The following is a 15,946-nucleotide window of genomic DNA, read 5'->3' as shown; positions in this document are numbered from 1 at the left end:
AATTTGAAAAAATATTCAGTAAAAATTAATGAGCCGCCACCATCAATGACGTGTCATACTACTTTGTCATCACCAACTGCAGCAACATCTAGCGTTGTTAGTCGGAATTGCAGGGAAAGATGAAAATATTACTGTTTTAATTTCTTTGTTGACTGAGGCCAATTAATTTTTTTTAATTGGAATTTTTTCTTATTCACAAAACTACAATCATTTACTTACGTAAATTAATTTTTTACCATTTTTACAATATAAATAGATTTATTACATATATTTTATCTTTTCATTTGTATGACTTACCTACACGTAGCTTTGTAGTATATAAATTAATGATTTCGTCTACAAACGGTACGTATTAGTTCCAGCTCTCAGACAAAGGGAAAGCTACCTATAGAAACAAAAGACACCATCAGCCGATCGTTCAGAGATGTGATTCTTCTTCACGACAACGCCAGGCTTCATATAGTCGTTAGCAATCAGGATAAGTTGGACAAAATTTACTGTGGAACCTTAAAACATCGCCCATACGATCCAGATCTTCCTGAGATTAGTGCTTGTTTGGGTTATTGAAAGAGGCACTGAGAGGACATCGATTCCTCTCATCGATGAGAGAATTTGTGTATGTTGTGCTGTTTCTTGTATAGTGGGGGCCAATATTTTTTACTAAACTGTCAAAAGAGAAGTGTACCATACAGTGTTTGAAAAATTGTATGCTCAGATCATGAAAAAACGTACAGCTTCCTCCAGCAATTTGGAACGCAATACATGAAACAATTCATTAGCATGCATTCATGCTGCTTTTACAGAACTGTCAGTAGAGGGCGGGTGGTTTGTTCCTGAGGTTGTTTGATACTCTTTGGAGCTATTTGAAGGATAAAGTCTATGAATTGAATTCCTATGCTATCTATGAACTGAAGGTGAACATTCAAAAAGAAATGTACGGCATTTAGAACAACATTTTATGTTTCCATTTCATTCATTAAATGTTACATGTCATACCTGTGTTTAGTCTACAACAGTTTGGTTTTAAGTTGCTCGCTCTGTGCAAGTTGATATTATGACTGATTTGTATCGCCTGTTCTAATTTTTAATAACCTTATTAAGTGCTTTGTATGAATTACAAAATTTAAAATAATCCATTTATTGCATTAGTTTCTATTTATCAATGTTTCAATTTGTTTATTAATTGTTCTTCAAGTTAACAATTATTTAACAAGTTTATTAACAATATTATTTTTGTTTGAATGTATAGATTAGGGCAATATTGCACAATAGAACAGGTATTGAAGACTGGATATTAGAAAAGGCCATTCATCGTCGGCAAGATAATGATCCGCCTTTTATTTATCCATATGATCTTGGCTGGCGACAAAATTGTTATCAGGTAATTTTTTCTTTTTATAAAGTCAAGTTCTTTTTTGTGTGTGCTTATATTATATATTTGATAGGTTTTTCTTTTTTTCACTATATTTAAAGTAAAATTGAAGTTAAAACATGCTGCTATTAGACTGTTTTAATTAATTTCAGTTTACCATCTGATATGAATATCTTTTGACGTATCCTTGGATTATGTAATGTTTCAATGCAGGGAATACTTTTTAATAAGAGGAATTCCTTTATTGATTTTACACAGAAAAAGTAATAATCATTGCGGGGTATTATGCTACTATTTAAAAAAATAAAATGATACCAGCAGTTACTCCCATGAGGTGAGTTGCTAATTTTTCTGTTTATTTCTGTTCGGACAATGCTGCACACATACAGCTGCTTTGATTTTAGGAAATGCTATGAAGAGTGGGAATGTGCTACCTTGATGTGAAATGTGAAAGGAAGTTTTATTGGTTGACAATTTGAAAGAGGTTGATTTGGAACTTCACTTTAGAGTCCTGATAGTTACAGGTTTGAGTAGTGATTAATACTACTGTGTCAGTGTTTATCCATTGTGTGGCACTGAAAATATTAACAGTTAATATCATCGGATTCTTTCAGTATCAGTCTTATGCCTTGAATATCAGTTATGTGTGAACGCATGTAGTGGCAGTATGTGCACCTAAATTGTATACAAAAAAATGTGTAGATAAACTGTCATTCAGCTGGCAGCACTTAGATCATCTAAAGTTTTAATAGTAATAATCTTAAATATTATGAATTATTCTGACTTGTTCTTGAATAAGGAGTTTTATAGTTTTGGTGCCCAACTTATGATAATTATTTTATTAACATGTTAGCAATTTTTTAACACGCTCGTTCAAGGATACATTGAAAAATTCTCACAATGTAATCAATTAATCAAAAGTAATTAAACCGTTCTGTTTATATTTCAGTTACTCTTGTTCAGATCTAAAAGAAAAAAGTAAACTGTTTTGCAGTTAATTATCGGAATAAATTATGTAGCTTCATTTAAAGAGAAATTTAAGAAATTACTACCATCTTTTGTATTTGTGTCATTTATAAAAATTCTTACTAAAGTAGATATGTGTATAATTAAGAATTTGCCTTGTGGATTAAAAATGTAATGATAGAATTCAACTAGCCAGAAAACAGTAATTTTTGCGTTGAAATAAAATAAATTTATTAAATTAATTTCAATTATGTTTTTTATCTTTTACTTTAGGTATTTGGTTCTTATTTTGAGCCAGTTGGTGATGGGATTACTTGGCCAGTTAAAGAGGGGTGTCACCAGTATACATTAACAGTAAGAATTGTTTATAGTTTTTATATCTATTATAAGTAAAATAGCAGTAAAGAGTACCTTTAACTGGTTTAATTTGGTCTTAATGCTCATTTTGCTGCTTGATTATCATTTTTTTTAGTTTTTACTTTGTAGTTAAGTTTAAAATAAAGTGTGTGTGAATAATGTAACAGAAATTAAATTGCTTACAACAGCACACTCACTTGATTGTTTTAAAAAAAGGAGAAAAAGTAATTTTTAACTGAGTAAATCTTTTATAAATTTCTGTAAAAGAACACACTGAACAATATGATTTAATATATTTTTTCTGTTTGATTACACTCTAAATTAGCGGATGGTCTCCTTTGACATGTTGCAGCATGCTTGTTTAGATTTGCTATTTAAGTTTTTGATGTTTATTTAAATATTACATATTTTTATATCCAATTTTATAGTGTTTTTATTTGATTGAAGTAGTGCATTTTTTTATTTTATTTTAATTTATAATTTTGCTTTTAAGTTTGTTTCACATTGTTTTTGATGATGGTTATTATTTTTATACTTTTCATGTATAAAAATGAGCGATATGTTAAAAATGACTATGAATATGTTATTCTATGAAGTAGATATTAAAAACAAAATGATTTGATAAAGATGAATCTTTAAAATATATATGAGATGGTGGGAAAAAGCACGGTCCAGTTTTTGTTTCAGTACTTTTCAGGAAATGAAAAATTAGTACAGTATTAATTGTACTCAAATAAAGAGTGTAACATAATACTTTGCTTTGAGTATGCTCTTAAAAAGTGACAAATGAGATCACTGATGATGTGCTTTGTGGTTGTGGATTGTACAAAATGTCAAAAAGGAATTCCAGTTAGTGGGCCAGTATTGTAGGAGGGTTTGATAAAAAAAGAAAAAAGTTTAAGAACAGAAGAATTTTCAGCTAGTGGATCCTTCACTAAATAAAAGCCATCCTGACTTTTATTTTGGAAAAAATTACACAGGGTACATTTTTTAACAGGCAGTGGTAAAAAATTATCATTTGTCACTGGCGGATGAATTCTCAAAGAGACTTATAGATGTTATTGAAAAAGAAGGCTTCTCTCTGAACAACGTAGACAAAATGGGAGTAAATTTTGAACAAGTCAGAAATAGAACTTTAACTATTACTTATGAAACTTCAGAATCAGGATTAAAATAAACAAAGAAAAGGAAATATGGAAACACATTTCTGTTTGTTCAAATATCAGTTATGTGTAGGCTTCTGGAATTGACAAGGCAAAGAAATAGTATGTATTCAAGACTTCAAACATAACTACCCTGGCAAAGTCAAAATATCTGCGTAGGTGGGATGTTACCTCTTTATTAAAGAATGAATTAACTTCAAATTTTCCCTTGCAGTTAAAAGCTATTTGATTAGCCTTAAGATGCCCATAAGAGCTCTTTTATTTCTTGATAATGTTCCAACCAATTCTGGTTAAAATAAAAGGAGATTGTAAGAATTTTATTCTTACTTACTATTGAACATTACTAGTTAGATCTCCTAACTAGTTTGATCAAGGTATGGCTTAAGGTGTGACTGAAAATTTAAAAAAGGTGTTAACAGATAAAAGGGTCTGTCTGATATCTTGGATAAAACTAAGATTAAAAACATGGAACTTGTACATATACTAAAAGAAATAAATACCAGTAAATTATTTACAAATGCCTCTTATTAAATTTGTGGAATACGGAGAAAATTTTTAAACACGTGTAGGATATACTAAAAATGACATTCCTATCACAAATGAACTATTTTAAAGATCTGGTGAAGCTACCAGACTGCAGTAATCACAAAGAAAAATATGTACAATACAAATGAAGAAATTAACAACACAGTGTATCAAGAAGGTTATGATGAAGAAAAGATCAGAAAAGAAGAACCTGGAAAGGCTAGTCCCAAAAAGAAAGTATTGGAAAGTTAGCCATCTGGAAGAAAAATAAGTATTGGAGGTAGTTTTGGTGTTTTCAGTGGTGGATTGTAAGTGCCTCTTTACAACAAAAAAATTCAGTTCATAGTATTATAGTTTTTTTTCTAATATAGTGCATTTTAAAAAACTTTTGTAATATTCTGTGTATTTTGTAATGCACTTTAGAATTAACTGGACATTTCAGTAATTGGTTGAGGTATAGTCCCAGTTAATCCAGTTAAGAAGTTCATTATTTTTTATTTGTTTTTTAATAATAGTTAAACTGGTGTCTTGTTATTTATTTATGCTAATAAGTTTTACATGCACTTCTCAAGAAACTGTGTGTTATATAAGTTTTTTGAAGTTTCATAACAGTTGATATAATACATACGATATATATTTAAGTATAAAAGTACAGTAGAACCTTGTATAAAAACCTCTGTTTTGATTAATTAAAGTGATCATTTTAATAAAATATATAGATGGTATATAGAAAAAATGTGGATATACAACACTTTTAAAGGCAGATGCGTTTTCCCAATTATTACTTTACAATACTTTACTGTTATTCAGAATTTAATTCATGCTTTTGTTAATATTATAAATATTTACTGTAATGTACAAAAAAATATGTTAATCATGTTCATTACCGAGCATAGAATTCTGTATCTTTTTAATTAGACAACTAGTCACTATTAGAAGATGTTCAGCTAATGCAGGTAATCTCATTAACACTGTAGGAAGTTCTACTGAATTCATTTGCTATGATGTTTATCAATATGTTTTAAACATTTTTTAGCTGTAACTTATATTCTTTTTTTATCCAAAAAAAACTTCTGATTCAACCTTCAGTAAGAGTCAACCTTACTGTATTTTGCATATTATTCTACTTCACGTATTGTTATATTTTTCTTTAGTTATTTTTTTCTGTAAATGTTTTTGTTATACACTAATTCTAGCTGACATTTTGTAAAATTAGCCTTATAGTATGTGATTCAAGTAATGTTTTTTAAGGTATATTTTTAGAAAAATAAAGCATTATTTATTTATTTTTTTTAATTTAGATGGAACAGAAGATGCAAAAAAATGAAAAGAGAATGAGAACTAGGGCTTACAGTGTTATTCATAAATACAGTGGATGCTGGTGTCCTATCAGTCATGGTTGGAAAGTATTAGTCCATCCGCCGTTAACAGATGAGACAAGAATATCATTGAAACCGTCTGAAACTGTACTAGTTACTAGATGGAGAAGGTATTAATTACTTATTTTCAATTTGATTTGTAGTAAAAACCAGTTACTACTTAAAGAAGTCACTTTTTTTATGGTAAAACAATTTTAGACAAAATATACCTTATTAAATGCATGTGATATTTGAAGAGCTGATAGAAATGGAGTTGATATTGTAGAGTTAATTAACATAAGCGTGTTATTTCTTCTCATGGGTTAATGCTAATTCATTATTGTTGAACAGTAGAGCTCTAGAATTGTGTATTCTAACACAATAAAATCTAACATATAATTTTAAAAAGTTTGCTGATCACTTTTCTTATACCATGTAAGAAGTTAGTTTTTTCTTTATAATGATGCATAATAATGGTACAGTTTATTGTTTATTAAAAATGAGGAAATAGTTGATGCGTAAGGATGATCTACCAGTAAAAAATTTTGGTATAAACAAACAGTCACATTAAAGAAAAGTTCAAGGTCTCCAGGTAGCAGGTGTTCTATTGTGCCTGCAGTATGTTGGGAGATGGAGAATTTTAACTCAGATGTGCAGATGCGCAGATGGGGAGAAGCACATTATTGATCAGTGATTTATTTTGTCCAGTTCATATGTACACTGATAAAAAAAATTGTTTTTACTGCGGTAATTAAAGAATCACTTAGTACATATAATAATAATCCTGGAAGAATAAGGAAGGAGGTATATAAAGGAACAACCTTGCTTTTATCTTCAGAATTTTGCTACAGTGTTTAATATTTTATATCTGCTCAACTATAAATCTTTCAGCTAGAAGGGTTATTACAGAAAAGGATTCCATAGGATTATGCACTCTTATACTACATATAAGAGATAAAAGTGACCTGTTTGCAGAAAATAATATTGTTATATCTTCTGTATCATTACCCTTATTTAGATAATATATCTCACCTAATATGTACTAGACTTAAAATACTTGTAGATATTATTGTCTTTGGGAAGGGGTCCATTGAGTTAATTGAAGAAATGGCATTGATTGTTGAAAAATAGCTATTGAAAATGACATTGCTGAAAAATTCTAATGTTACAGTAGTTCACTAATCACTCTGGAATACATTATTTGTTTTAATTCTTCCGTGAAAATTTGGAATACTTAAAAGAATGCCTAACTTTCACTATGACAAGTTGATCTGGAAATGTTAGAGGAAGTATGCCATAAATTGAAAATTATATTCATGTGTGTAGATGGATAGTAAATTTAAGCTTTGATTTGATCGCTTTCTTCGTATAATCAGTTCATGTAGAGATCATTTTCTAATTGAAATTTTGGACCTTTATTACTGAGATGTTTTAGTTGACTATTTTATTTATCTCCACTTTGTTAAATTTTTACTTACTTGAAGTTTTACTTGTGGTACTTGGTTTTTCTTTCTTTTTATTTATCAGTATTAATGATTACACTTTATTAGTTAGTGTTGGAAACAGTGTATTCCTTATTTTATAAAATAAAAAAAATATTTATTCAGTATTTATATTTAATATAGCAAATATATTTCAAGCAGTGTACTTAGTTAAATAAATATTGTTTTATTTACTTGTAATTATTATTTTTTCTTTTTCTCTACATTTAGCATAGATCTCTGCTTTGTCAGATTGTAGTAGTTTCATGTTTATATATGGAAATTGATAAAATCAGAAAAATGTAAAATGTAAAGGTTGTGTTTATCTTAAGTATGTTTTTAATGAATTTCCATTTCTTTATTCATATGTTCTGATGAACAGTGATCTCTGCAAAAGAATTTAACAAAAAAATAAAAATAAACAGTAAGAAAATAAAAAAAAATTGTGTAAATATATTTTTTTTCAATTTGATCACCTACATATTTACAGTATTGCAGTTTAACTTGTTCACTAATATATTTTCTGTTCCACAATTATCTTTATTATTACTTTTGTCATAAAAAGATTTGTCCTATCACAGTTATTTGAAGCCAAAATTTGAATTGTAAAAGAAAAAATTAGTTTTGAAAAATTCATAAAACTTTATGGGTAAGTATATCATAATTAATATTATTTATCATAAAACGACTAACATATACATACATATAAAAAAATAATTCAAACTGTGTACACCATCCCTGCCACCTGAAAAAATTACCAAAAGTGAAATTTCACAGTTTTTCTTGTTCAACTTTATTGGTAATTTTCTCATAGAAAGAAGAAAGATAGGTAAATAAACCACTGGATCAATCTTTTACCTTGAGAAAATATGTATAAATTGGTTTTTGTTTTGACCTTCCAGGACCAATATTTTTTTAGTTATGATTTTTTCCGTAAACCCTTACAATTACAAAAATAGTTGTGCACATGCATACCATAACAAAATGGCTACCACAGGTAAACTGCTTAAATAAAAATCTAAAGAAATAGGTTAAGGTCCTAAAACATGTAGGAAACAAGTAGGTAAGTTTCAATTTTTTTTGAATTGGTCAGATAACCAGCTTGTGTTTTTTTGGGACACTTCAAATGGATTGACATACTTGAGATTTAAAGTGAAATTTTTGAATGGAGAAGGCTGTATGCATCTTTCTATGTTTTTTGCTCAATTGTCAAGATGTATCTACCCATTAAAGTGAATGGTTTAAAAAAAACGTGTTGGAGTATTTTGTAATCATTTATAAAAGATATTTAGCTATAAACAGCAAACGTACAATAATATTCATCGTCAGCTGTCTGTTAATAGATGATGACTGTTATTATAATATTCTTAGCTAGTGGTCTCAGTTGAGAGCTAATTAAATTACTAATTGGTTAAAATATTTGTTTTTAGATATTGGCTGTTTGGAGAAAGGTGTCCACCGTGTGGTAAAAAAGATCGAGGTTGGTTTCCAAGATGTTGTGTTGTAGAAATAACAATTTCTGATCAATCTACATCTGTAGCCGAATGTAAAAAATTATTATAGGTTTATATAACCACACAGCAATTAATCATGTAGAAGATATAAAGTATCTGTTCCTTCCAGTATGTGATCTGTCTGTGTTTTATATAAACTATCGATTGAATCATCCATAGTGCATACAGTTCTTGTATTTATATTGTGGGATTGTGTCATTTTTCTGTCGGTGATAGTAGTAACTAGTGTTCATTTTATTTGTATGTGAGCTTTAATAACTTAACTGAAGTATGTGTGTAGATGTGCAGATTTTTATTTTATACTTTAAGCATTATAATTTAGTAATAAATATTTTATTAATTAATTACTATTTATTGTTACATTATAAAAAAAATTTTAATTTTTAATTTTGTAATCTATTTTCAGTAACATGGTAATCGCTAACACCATTGGTAACATCCATCACTAAACCTATAATAAACATATTTCATATTTAAAAATTCTTCATGTTCTCTGTCTGCTATTGGGATTGATTTAAATAATCCGGTTATATTGTCTTCAGTTAGTTTATAAGATGAGGAATAAACAAATATTGTGTTTGCGTGAGTGAGTGAGTGAGTTGATCATGATTTTGCCAAGTCCTGATACACAGGACATGACTATACACAACATGGCATATCTACATACAACCTTATAATCATTACTCATATTTTAGTCACTGTATAATTAATCATATAATAGTCATGCAATCAAATGCTTGTATTATGTTATATCTTCTCAATTCTATTAAAACCCTTGATCTTTTTATTTGATCTCTCCTTTATATTCATGTTGAGTTTTTGTGTTTCTGTTACCCTTAAGTCGGATGGAAAATCATCATTTTAAAGGCTTACAAAAGCAGATTACAAAGTAATTCAATGGTGTTGATTTCAGATGTTGTTAATAAAATTGCTAAAGTAGTGGAAGTTGTGGTACTACAGTATACAATGTGATTTGCTAATATAAATCTACTAATGAATTACGGTCTCCTAAGAAAACAAAACCCCATAAGTCAACTGAAGAAAAAGTTGAAGTTTTTGATAAAAATGCAATTCATAAAAAAGTACACAAATTTTATTTTTGAAAGGAACTGCCTACCATAGACAAACTGGTAATAAGTCTTTATTGGGTAAAGGTAGGTGTCTCATAATTAAGCATATCCACAGTGATAACAGGTTTGTCAATGATCTCCGGATTTTTTAATCTAAATCCACAGGAGACTGTCATAACAAGTTGAATGTCTTTTGAGAAATGGTTTAACGATGTGTTACCTCTTTGGGGAGATAATTCAGTTATTGTGTGAGACAATGTCCCTTTTCATTCATATAAAAAGGAAAAAATTTCAGCTGTGTTTTGGAAAAAGAATGATATCAAAATGTGGCTTAGTTTAAAAGGAGTGATTTCTGAAGAGAATGGACTTAAAGGTCCAATTATTGCAAAGAGTATTAAAAATAATTTTAATGTATAAATTTTTAATAATTTTGTGTATAAAATGAGTTAGCAAGATCCAGTGGTAAAACTGTGCTTCAATTACCTCCCTATCATTGTGAACCCAACCTAATGAAGTTAATTTAGGGACAAACCAAAACTTATGTAGCGTCAGAAAATACTACTTTTAAAATATCTGTTGAAATTTTATGCTTAAAAGCCATTGATAAAACGGGCCAGCAAAAATGAAAAAAAAAAACTATATAAACATGTAACAGATACTGCTGAACCAAATTATTGGGAATTGGATGATTGAAAACAAAATTTAGCCTGTCATTCTATTTCTTAATACTGACAGCACTACAGATTTCTCGCAATCAGATAATGAAAACTGAATTGAATTTATTATTTGTTTATTATCATAGAAGTTTAAATTAAATTATTAGTGAACTTTTACTGTTCACAATTGACAGAATTGACAAATTGTTCACAATTTGTGGATAATAACAATAAACAATTTTAATGAATAAAATACTCGGATGTGCCAAACAAGGTAAGAAGTATTTTTGATCATTTAACACATCTTAATTTATTTAAATTTAAAATATACTTACTTGTAATTTTCATAAAATATAATAGTGCGTGATTACTTAATATTAATGCCGTGTAGTTTCTTTTATATGCATCAGGATTTATGAGAAATGCTTGTGAATTGGCTATCTAAACATTTGTATTTGCAGTCTCTAACTGAATTAGGTTTAGTTATCTGTAGATTAATAAAGGGAAAATTATTAAACGTGTAACTATTTATTTAAAAACTTGTAAACCTTGTAAATTTGAAAACTTATGAAATAGGTTTTGTTGTTTTAACTTTTTTTACAAGTTTTTCTTTAGTTTTTGTTAAATTAAAAAAAAAATAGGTGAGCTCCAAAAAGTATGTAAAAAGAAATTTGCGTGTTTAAAATGTACAACTGGTGATAAAGAAAGAACTTTTTAAAAAGTATTTGTGAGAAGCATAATGTTTTATGGTATTAAGATATAAATAGATTTTTTGAACAAGAACAAAGATTTAGGATTTAGGGGTATAGGATTTAGTCAAGAAAAGTATTCAAATGAGTGGACCTGGGATACTGATTGAAGTGTGATTGATGGAATGGGATGCTGAATTTATTGGTGGTAACTTAATTGGGACACACAAAATTAAAGTTACATTGATAAGAAATCATAAAAAGCTTCCTATTAAAAAAAAAATAAATTGATTTTTCTTTATATATTTATTAAAAACATGCTTAACAGAGTCTGGCATGATTGATTATCCACAAAGTTGATTTATCTAGAATACTGTTTATTTCAGATAATCAACACTGCTTTAATCAGGTAAAATAATTTTTGGAAGGTATCTAATACAATGTAGAATTTTGTGTAATGATTTATTAGAGCTTAGTACACTAATAATATTATTTTTCCAAAGCCAAAACAATATATTTCCTTGCTGTATGATATATAAAGAAAAAAAATTCCATGATAATAATGCAATATGTTTACAAAAGATAGAGTTATTTTGAAAGTACTGTTATAAATTTTATTTATGTGTAATTAGAAGTACATTATATGTGGGGGAGTAAAATCTTGACTGGCTCATTATTAGAAATATTTTTTTTTGGCTAGTTCTATGTTTAAAATTAAATGGTTTGAGAAAACTTTTAATTAAGAAATTAGAAAACTGCAAAGAAGTTTGTAGCAGAGCTTATAAAAAGAAGAAAAAGTTTAGTAGGGAAGATTGGAAATGTAAAGAGAAAGCACAAAATTAAAATTTTGAAAATAGGTAGTTGATAGTGTAAGATGTAGGAAATATGTTGAGATAAATATGTCAAGAGCTTAAAAGAGTTTAGAATGTAAAAGCTGAGGAATTGCATTAGACCAGTCTTTTTCCTGGTTTAAAAGAATTATGTATAAAGCTGAAGAAGGACTACTTCTTACTTGTTTTTAAAATTTATGTTTGTGACTTGGGTTTTAGAAGGAATATGATCATCTTTGTCAGCAAGAAGTTGGGTTTTGAATGTTGCACTTGTCTGTTTAACTTGGTATTAACTATGTTTTGTACCTAGTTACTAACTTATAAATTTAGTTTTACGTTTTAATTTGTACAGGAATGTTTTGAAATGTTCAACTTTTGACAACACATTTGAATGTATATTTTAAATTTTGTGTAATTTAGTATCAGGTGTCAGTTTATGTTTGTTCTGTAACCCTGCTAAAATATTTCATTTATGGAAGCTGCTAAAAGTTTACATAATTTGATTGTTAATTATATTCACTGGTCCATGTAATTTTGGAGTAGTTATTGTGATTGAATTTTATGTACTGTTTTTTACAAATTTGTGTAACATTGGTTTTTTTTCTCTCCATTCTGCCTCACTTCATTTTTATAATATATAAATAATCTTAACTGTCAAAAATTTTAATCACAATTGACCATAAAAAAATTGTCATTGTTACTGAATTTAGACAATTATGTAATACATACAGTGCTTTGCATTTTATGTGGTTTATATTAAGCAATAAAATTCACCAAAAATGATTTGGAATATGACAAGTGAACGTTATCACTTTTAGGAAATTAATTTATTGCCAATTGAACTTACATTATCAGCTGGCTTATTAATTTTTTTCATGGGAATATTATGTTTTTTAGAAATAGACATTTCAGGATAAGATATTTGTGTTAACACATTATTTTTGACAATTTTGGATAGTACAGGGTTCTTAAGTAATTAGTTGATGTATTGCATGTCAACTAGATATTTTAGGCTGATTGCTAATTGAAAAAATGTGATTTTTTTTAAAAATTTTATTTCATCATAATCATTCTCAGTTAAATTTAATAATAAAAAGCACACTTGGTTTAATATTCAATTCAGAGATGCCTTGTTTGATAATGAAACATACTCTGAGAGTATTATATTTTACTAGTAGGTAACATTTTACCAGGAATTAGGTAATAAAACTTTTACAAAATATTGTTTGAAAGTTAGTTTTGATTAATTTATATTCAGTGTAGTTCTGTTGATGCACAAAATCAGATTTGTAGCTGTATAATATTTCAGTTGATTTGATGAATTCTTTGTACCACATTATTGAAAAAGACCATTTTATGTACTTACTCAAACAATCAAAAATATCATGTTGTACATATCTATACCAAAAGTGATATATTTAAAGAAAGGATGAGCAAAAATTTTGTTTTCTAAATCACTCATAAAAATTTCAGCAGTTAGCGGATTAAGTGGGTTGGTTACCTATAATGAAATCCTCCTTCGGAGTGTAAATGTTATTGTTAAACTCAAAATAATTTTGATTAAAACAAATATTCAATGCCCCATCTACCTCAATTCTTATAACTTCATTAGTTTTCTGGATATTCGGTAATGTGTTAACAGTATTGATAACTCTTGTGATTCATTCATAGTGTTCTGCCATTAGGGCAGGTCCTGTCACATCTGCTGCTCTCCACCTTATCCTATTTTTTGCTACAATCACATTTAGCATTTTCCTGTCCTCTCCATTTCTTTTTAATAGTTCTTCATTTGTTACATAGTCTTGCCACCTGACATTTGTCATTATATGTCACACGTTCATGAAATGAGTCAACTCATTTTCTGTCTGTCTTTATCATTGTCTATATTTCAGCTCCATACATCATGATGCTCTATGAAGCTGAAACATGGAAATGTTGAGAAATGTATTTGGAGTGTGATACTCCAAATAAACATTTCACTAATCTCTTCCTTAACTTATCACACAGCAGTCTACCCCTCTTTTTAAATGGCTGCTTACTTCTTGATATTCTTGTTTTAATTTCTACTGTGCAAGTCAGGTCATCAGTTTTAAAGCTCCCAAGTACTGAAATTTCTTCACATGCTCTAAAACTTTATTTCCTATCTTAATCTCAGTCCTTTTCTTTTTCACCTAATAACATACATTTTGTCTTCTTTTTGTTGATCCTCATACCCTGGCTTTTGAAAATTTCATTTAAGTCATCAAGCATTTCATTTAGTTTACTTGGACTCTCTGCCAGTACCGCCATGTCAGCAGCAAAACATTTTAGTTATAATTGAAATTTACAATTAAATTTTAATTGAAATTTACAATGAGATTGGATATTAATCATCCTACAGAATTTAACAGCAGGAGCATTAATATTGGTTTAACAAGATGATTTTATTTATGTAATTTAATAAGATAGTTTAATTTGGGTGGCTGCAGATATATTAGTATAAACATAAAACCATCACCCTTTCTGAAAATAGAACTCTTCTTAATAATTCTCTTAACATCTGTTTGAAATTTAGCTGTAGGATCCACCTTAATATAACATCAACTTTGTTAGCATCTAAAAATTCACGAGTTTTTGAGATATAAAAAGCAATATCAGTTTTTCCTTTATCTGCAGGTGTAAAAATTATATCATGCTTTAACACCTTATTTTTTATTGACTTAATTAAAGCCAATTTTCCAATATTTAATTACTCTTCTCCCAATTTTTAATTTTTGTAACCAAACAGTGTTTTCAAAATTTATCTCTTGAAATGAAATATTCTTATTAACCTTATTTAAAACAAGTTCACATTTTACACCTTAAATTTATAAATCCTTCTTATATTATTTTGTCTTCAGGTTGTAACCAAAATGTTTTTCTAAAAGTCGAATTTCATGTTTGCTAAATTCTACATTCATTTAATTTATAAATCTATACAAAAATATATGGTTTGAGTATACTTTTTTAAATCAACTCCTGAATGAGCATTTTGCAAAGTATTATTTTATTCTTTTGTTTCAATTTCTATGTAATTCTTAAAATACTTAACTGAATAAAAAAACATTACATAAAATAAACAATATGAGGTCTGTAAATAAAGTACTGAGACTGGTTCAGAAAAACCTTTTATTTACTATCCAATTATGCATGGACTCTATCATCTTCGAAATAGTTTCCTTGGGAAGCCACGCAATGCTTCAAAAGGTTTTTCCACTCTTCATAACTGTGTTGGAACTCAGAAACTGGAATATCCTTCAGATGGTCGGTTAAATTTTTTTTAATGATTTCTACTGTTTCAAAACTGTGTGTTTTGAGGTTTTTCTTAAAGTCTGGAACAGGAAAAAGTTGTAGGAACTCAAGTCAGGTGAGTAGGATGGTTGAGGAACTACAGAAATGTTTTTCTTTACCAAAAACTCATTAATTGAGAGTGCAGTATGACAAGGTGCATTGTCATGATGCAGCATCCATTTGTCTTTGATGGCTGGTCTCACGTGGGCAACTCTTTTTTATACTCTTTCAAGAATTTCTCAGTAAACACTGATTTGCAGTCTGCTCTGTAGGCAAAAAATCCTTATGGACAATGCCATTACTGTCAAAGAACAGATTAGCATGGTTTTGATTTTTGATTTGCTCATTTTTGCTTTTTTGGGACGTGGTGAGTTTGAAGTGTACCACTCACTCTTTGCTCTGGTGTTTTGTTTCTGGGTCTTACTCAAATATCCAAGATTCATTGCCATAATAACATTTTTTAGAAAATCAGGATCAGTTTCAATTCATTTTAGAAGATTGTGACACACTTCCACCCTGTTGTTTTTCTGTTCAACAGTGAGGTTATTTGGAATCAATTTTGCACAAACTTTTTTCATGTCAAATTCCTTTGTCAAAATTTGATGGACTCTGGTATGGTTCAAATTCAATTGTTCTGCAATTATTCTGACAGTTAA

General features: G+C 28.5%; 1 protein-coding gene across 1 annotated transcript in view; it reads left to right on the top strand.

The window, feature by feature from the left end:
- The window catches only part of LOC142321676 (palmitoyltransferase ZDHHC6), a 70,169-nt gene extending 60,630 nt beyond the window's left edge, over window positions 1-9,539 (top strand). The window contains exons 6-9 of the mRNA XM_075359959.1: window positions 1,250-1,381; window positions 2,612-2,692; window positions 5,685-5,872; window positions 8,653-9,539. Of these exons, the coding sequence (XP_075216074.1) occupies window positions 1,250-1,381; window positions 2,612-2,692; window positions 5,685-5,872; window positions 8,653-8,785 (534 nt within the window). The 3' untranslated portion in view covers window positions 8,786-9,539. The remainder of the gene's footprint in view (window positions 1-1,249; window positions 1,382-2,611; window positions 2,693-5,684; window positions 5,873-8,652) is intronic.
- The last annotated feature ends 6,407 nt before the right edge of the window (window positions 9,540-15,946 follow it).

Source organism: Lycorma delicatula, chromosome 3 (assembly GCF_047948215.1).
Source record: "Lycorma delicatula isolate Av1 chromosome 3, ASM4794821v1, whole genome shotgun sequence".
NCBI classification, from domain to species: domain Eukaryota; kingdom Metazoa; phylum Arthropoda; class Insecta; order Hemiptera; family Fulgoridae; genus Lycorma; species Lycorma delicatula.
The sequence above is the reverse complement of the archived record's forward strand: the minus strand, read 5'-3'. Positions and strand labels throughout refer to the sequence as shown.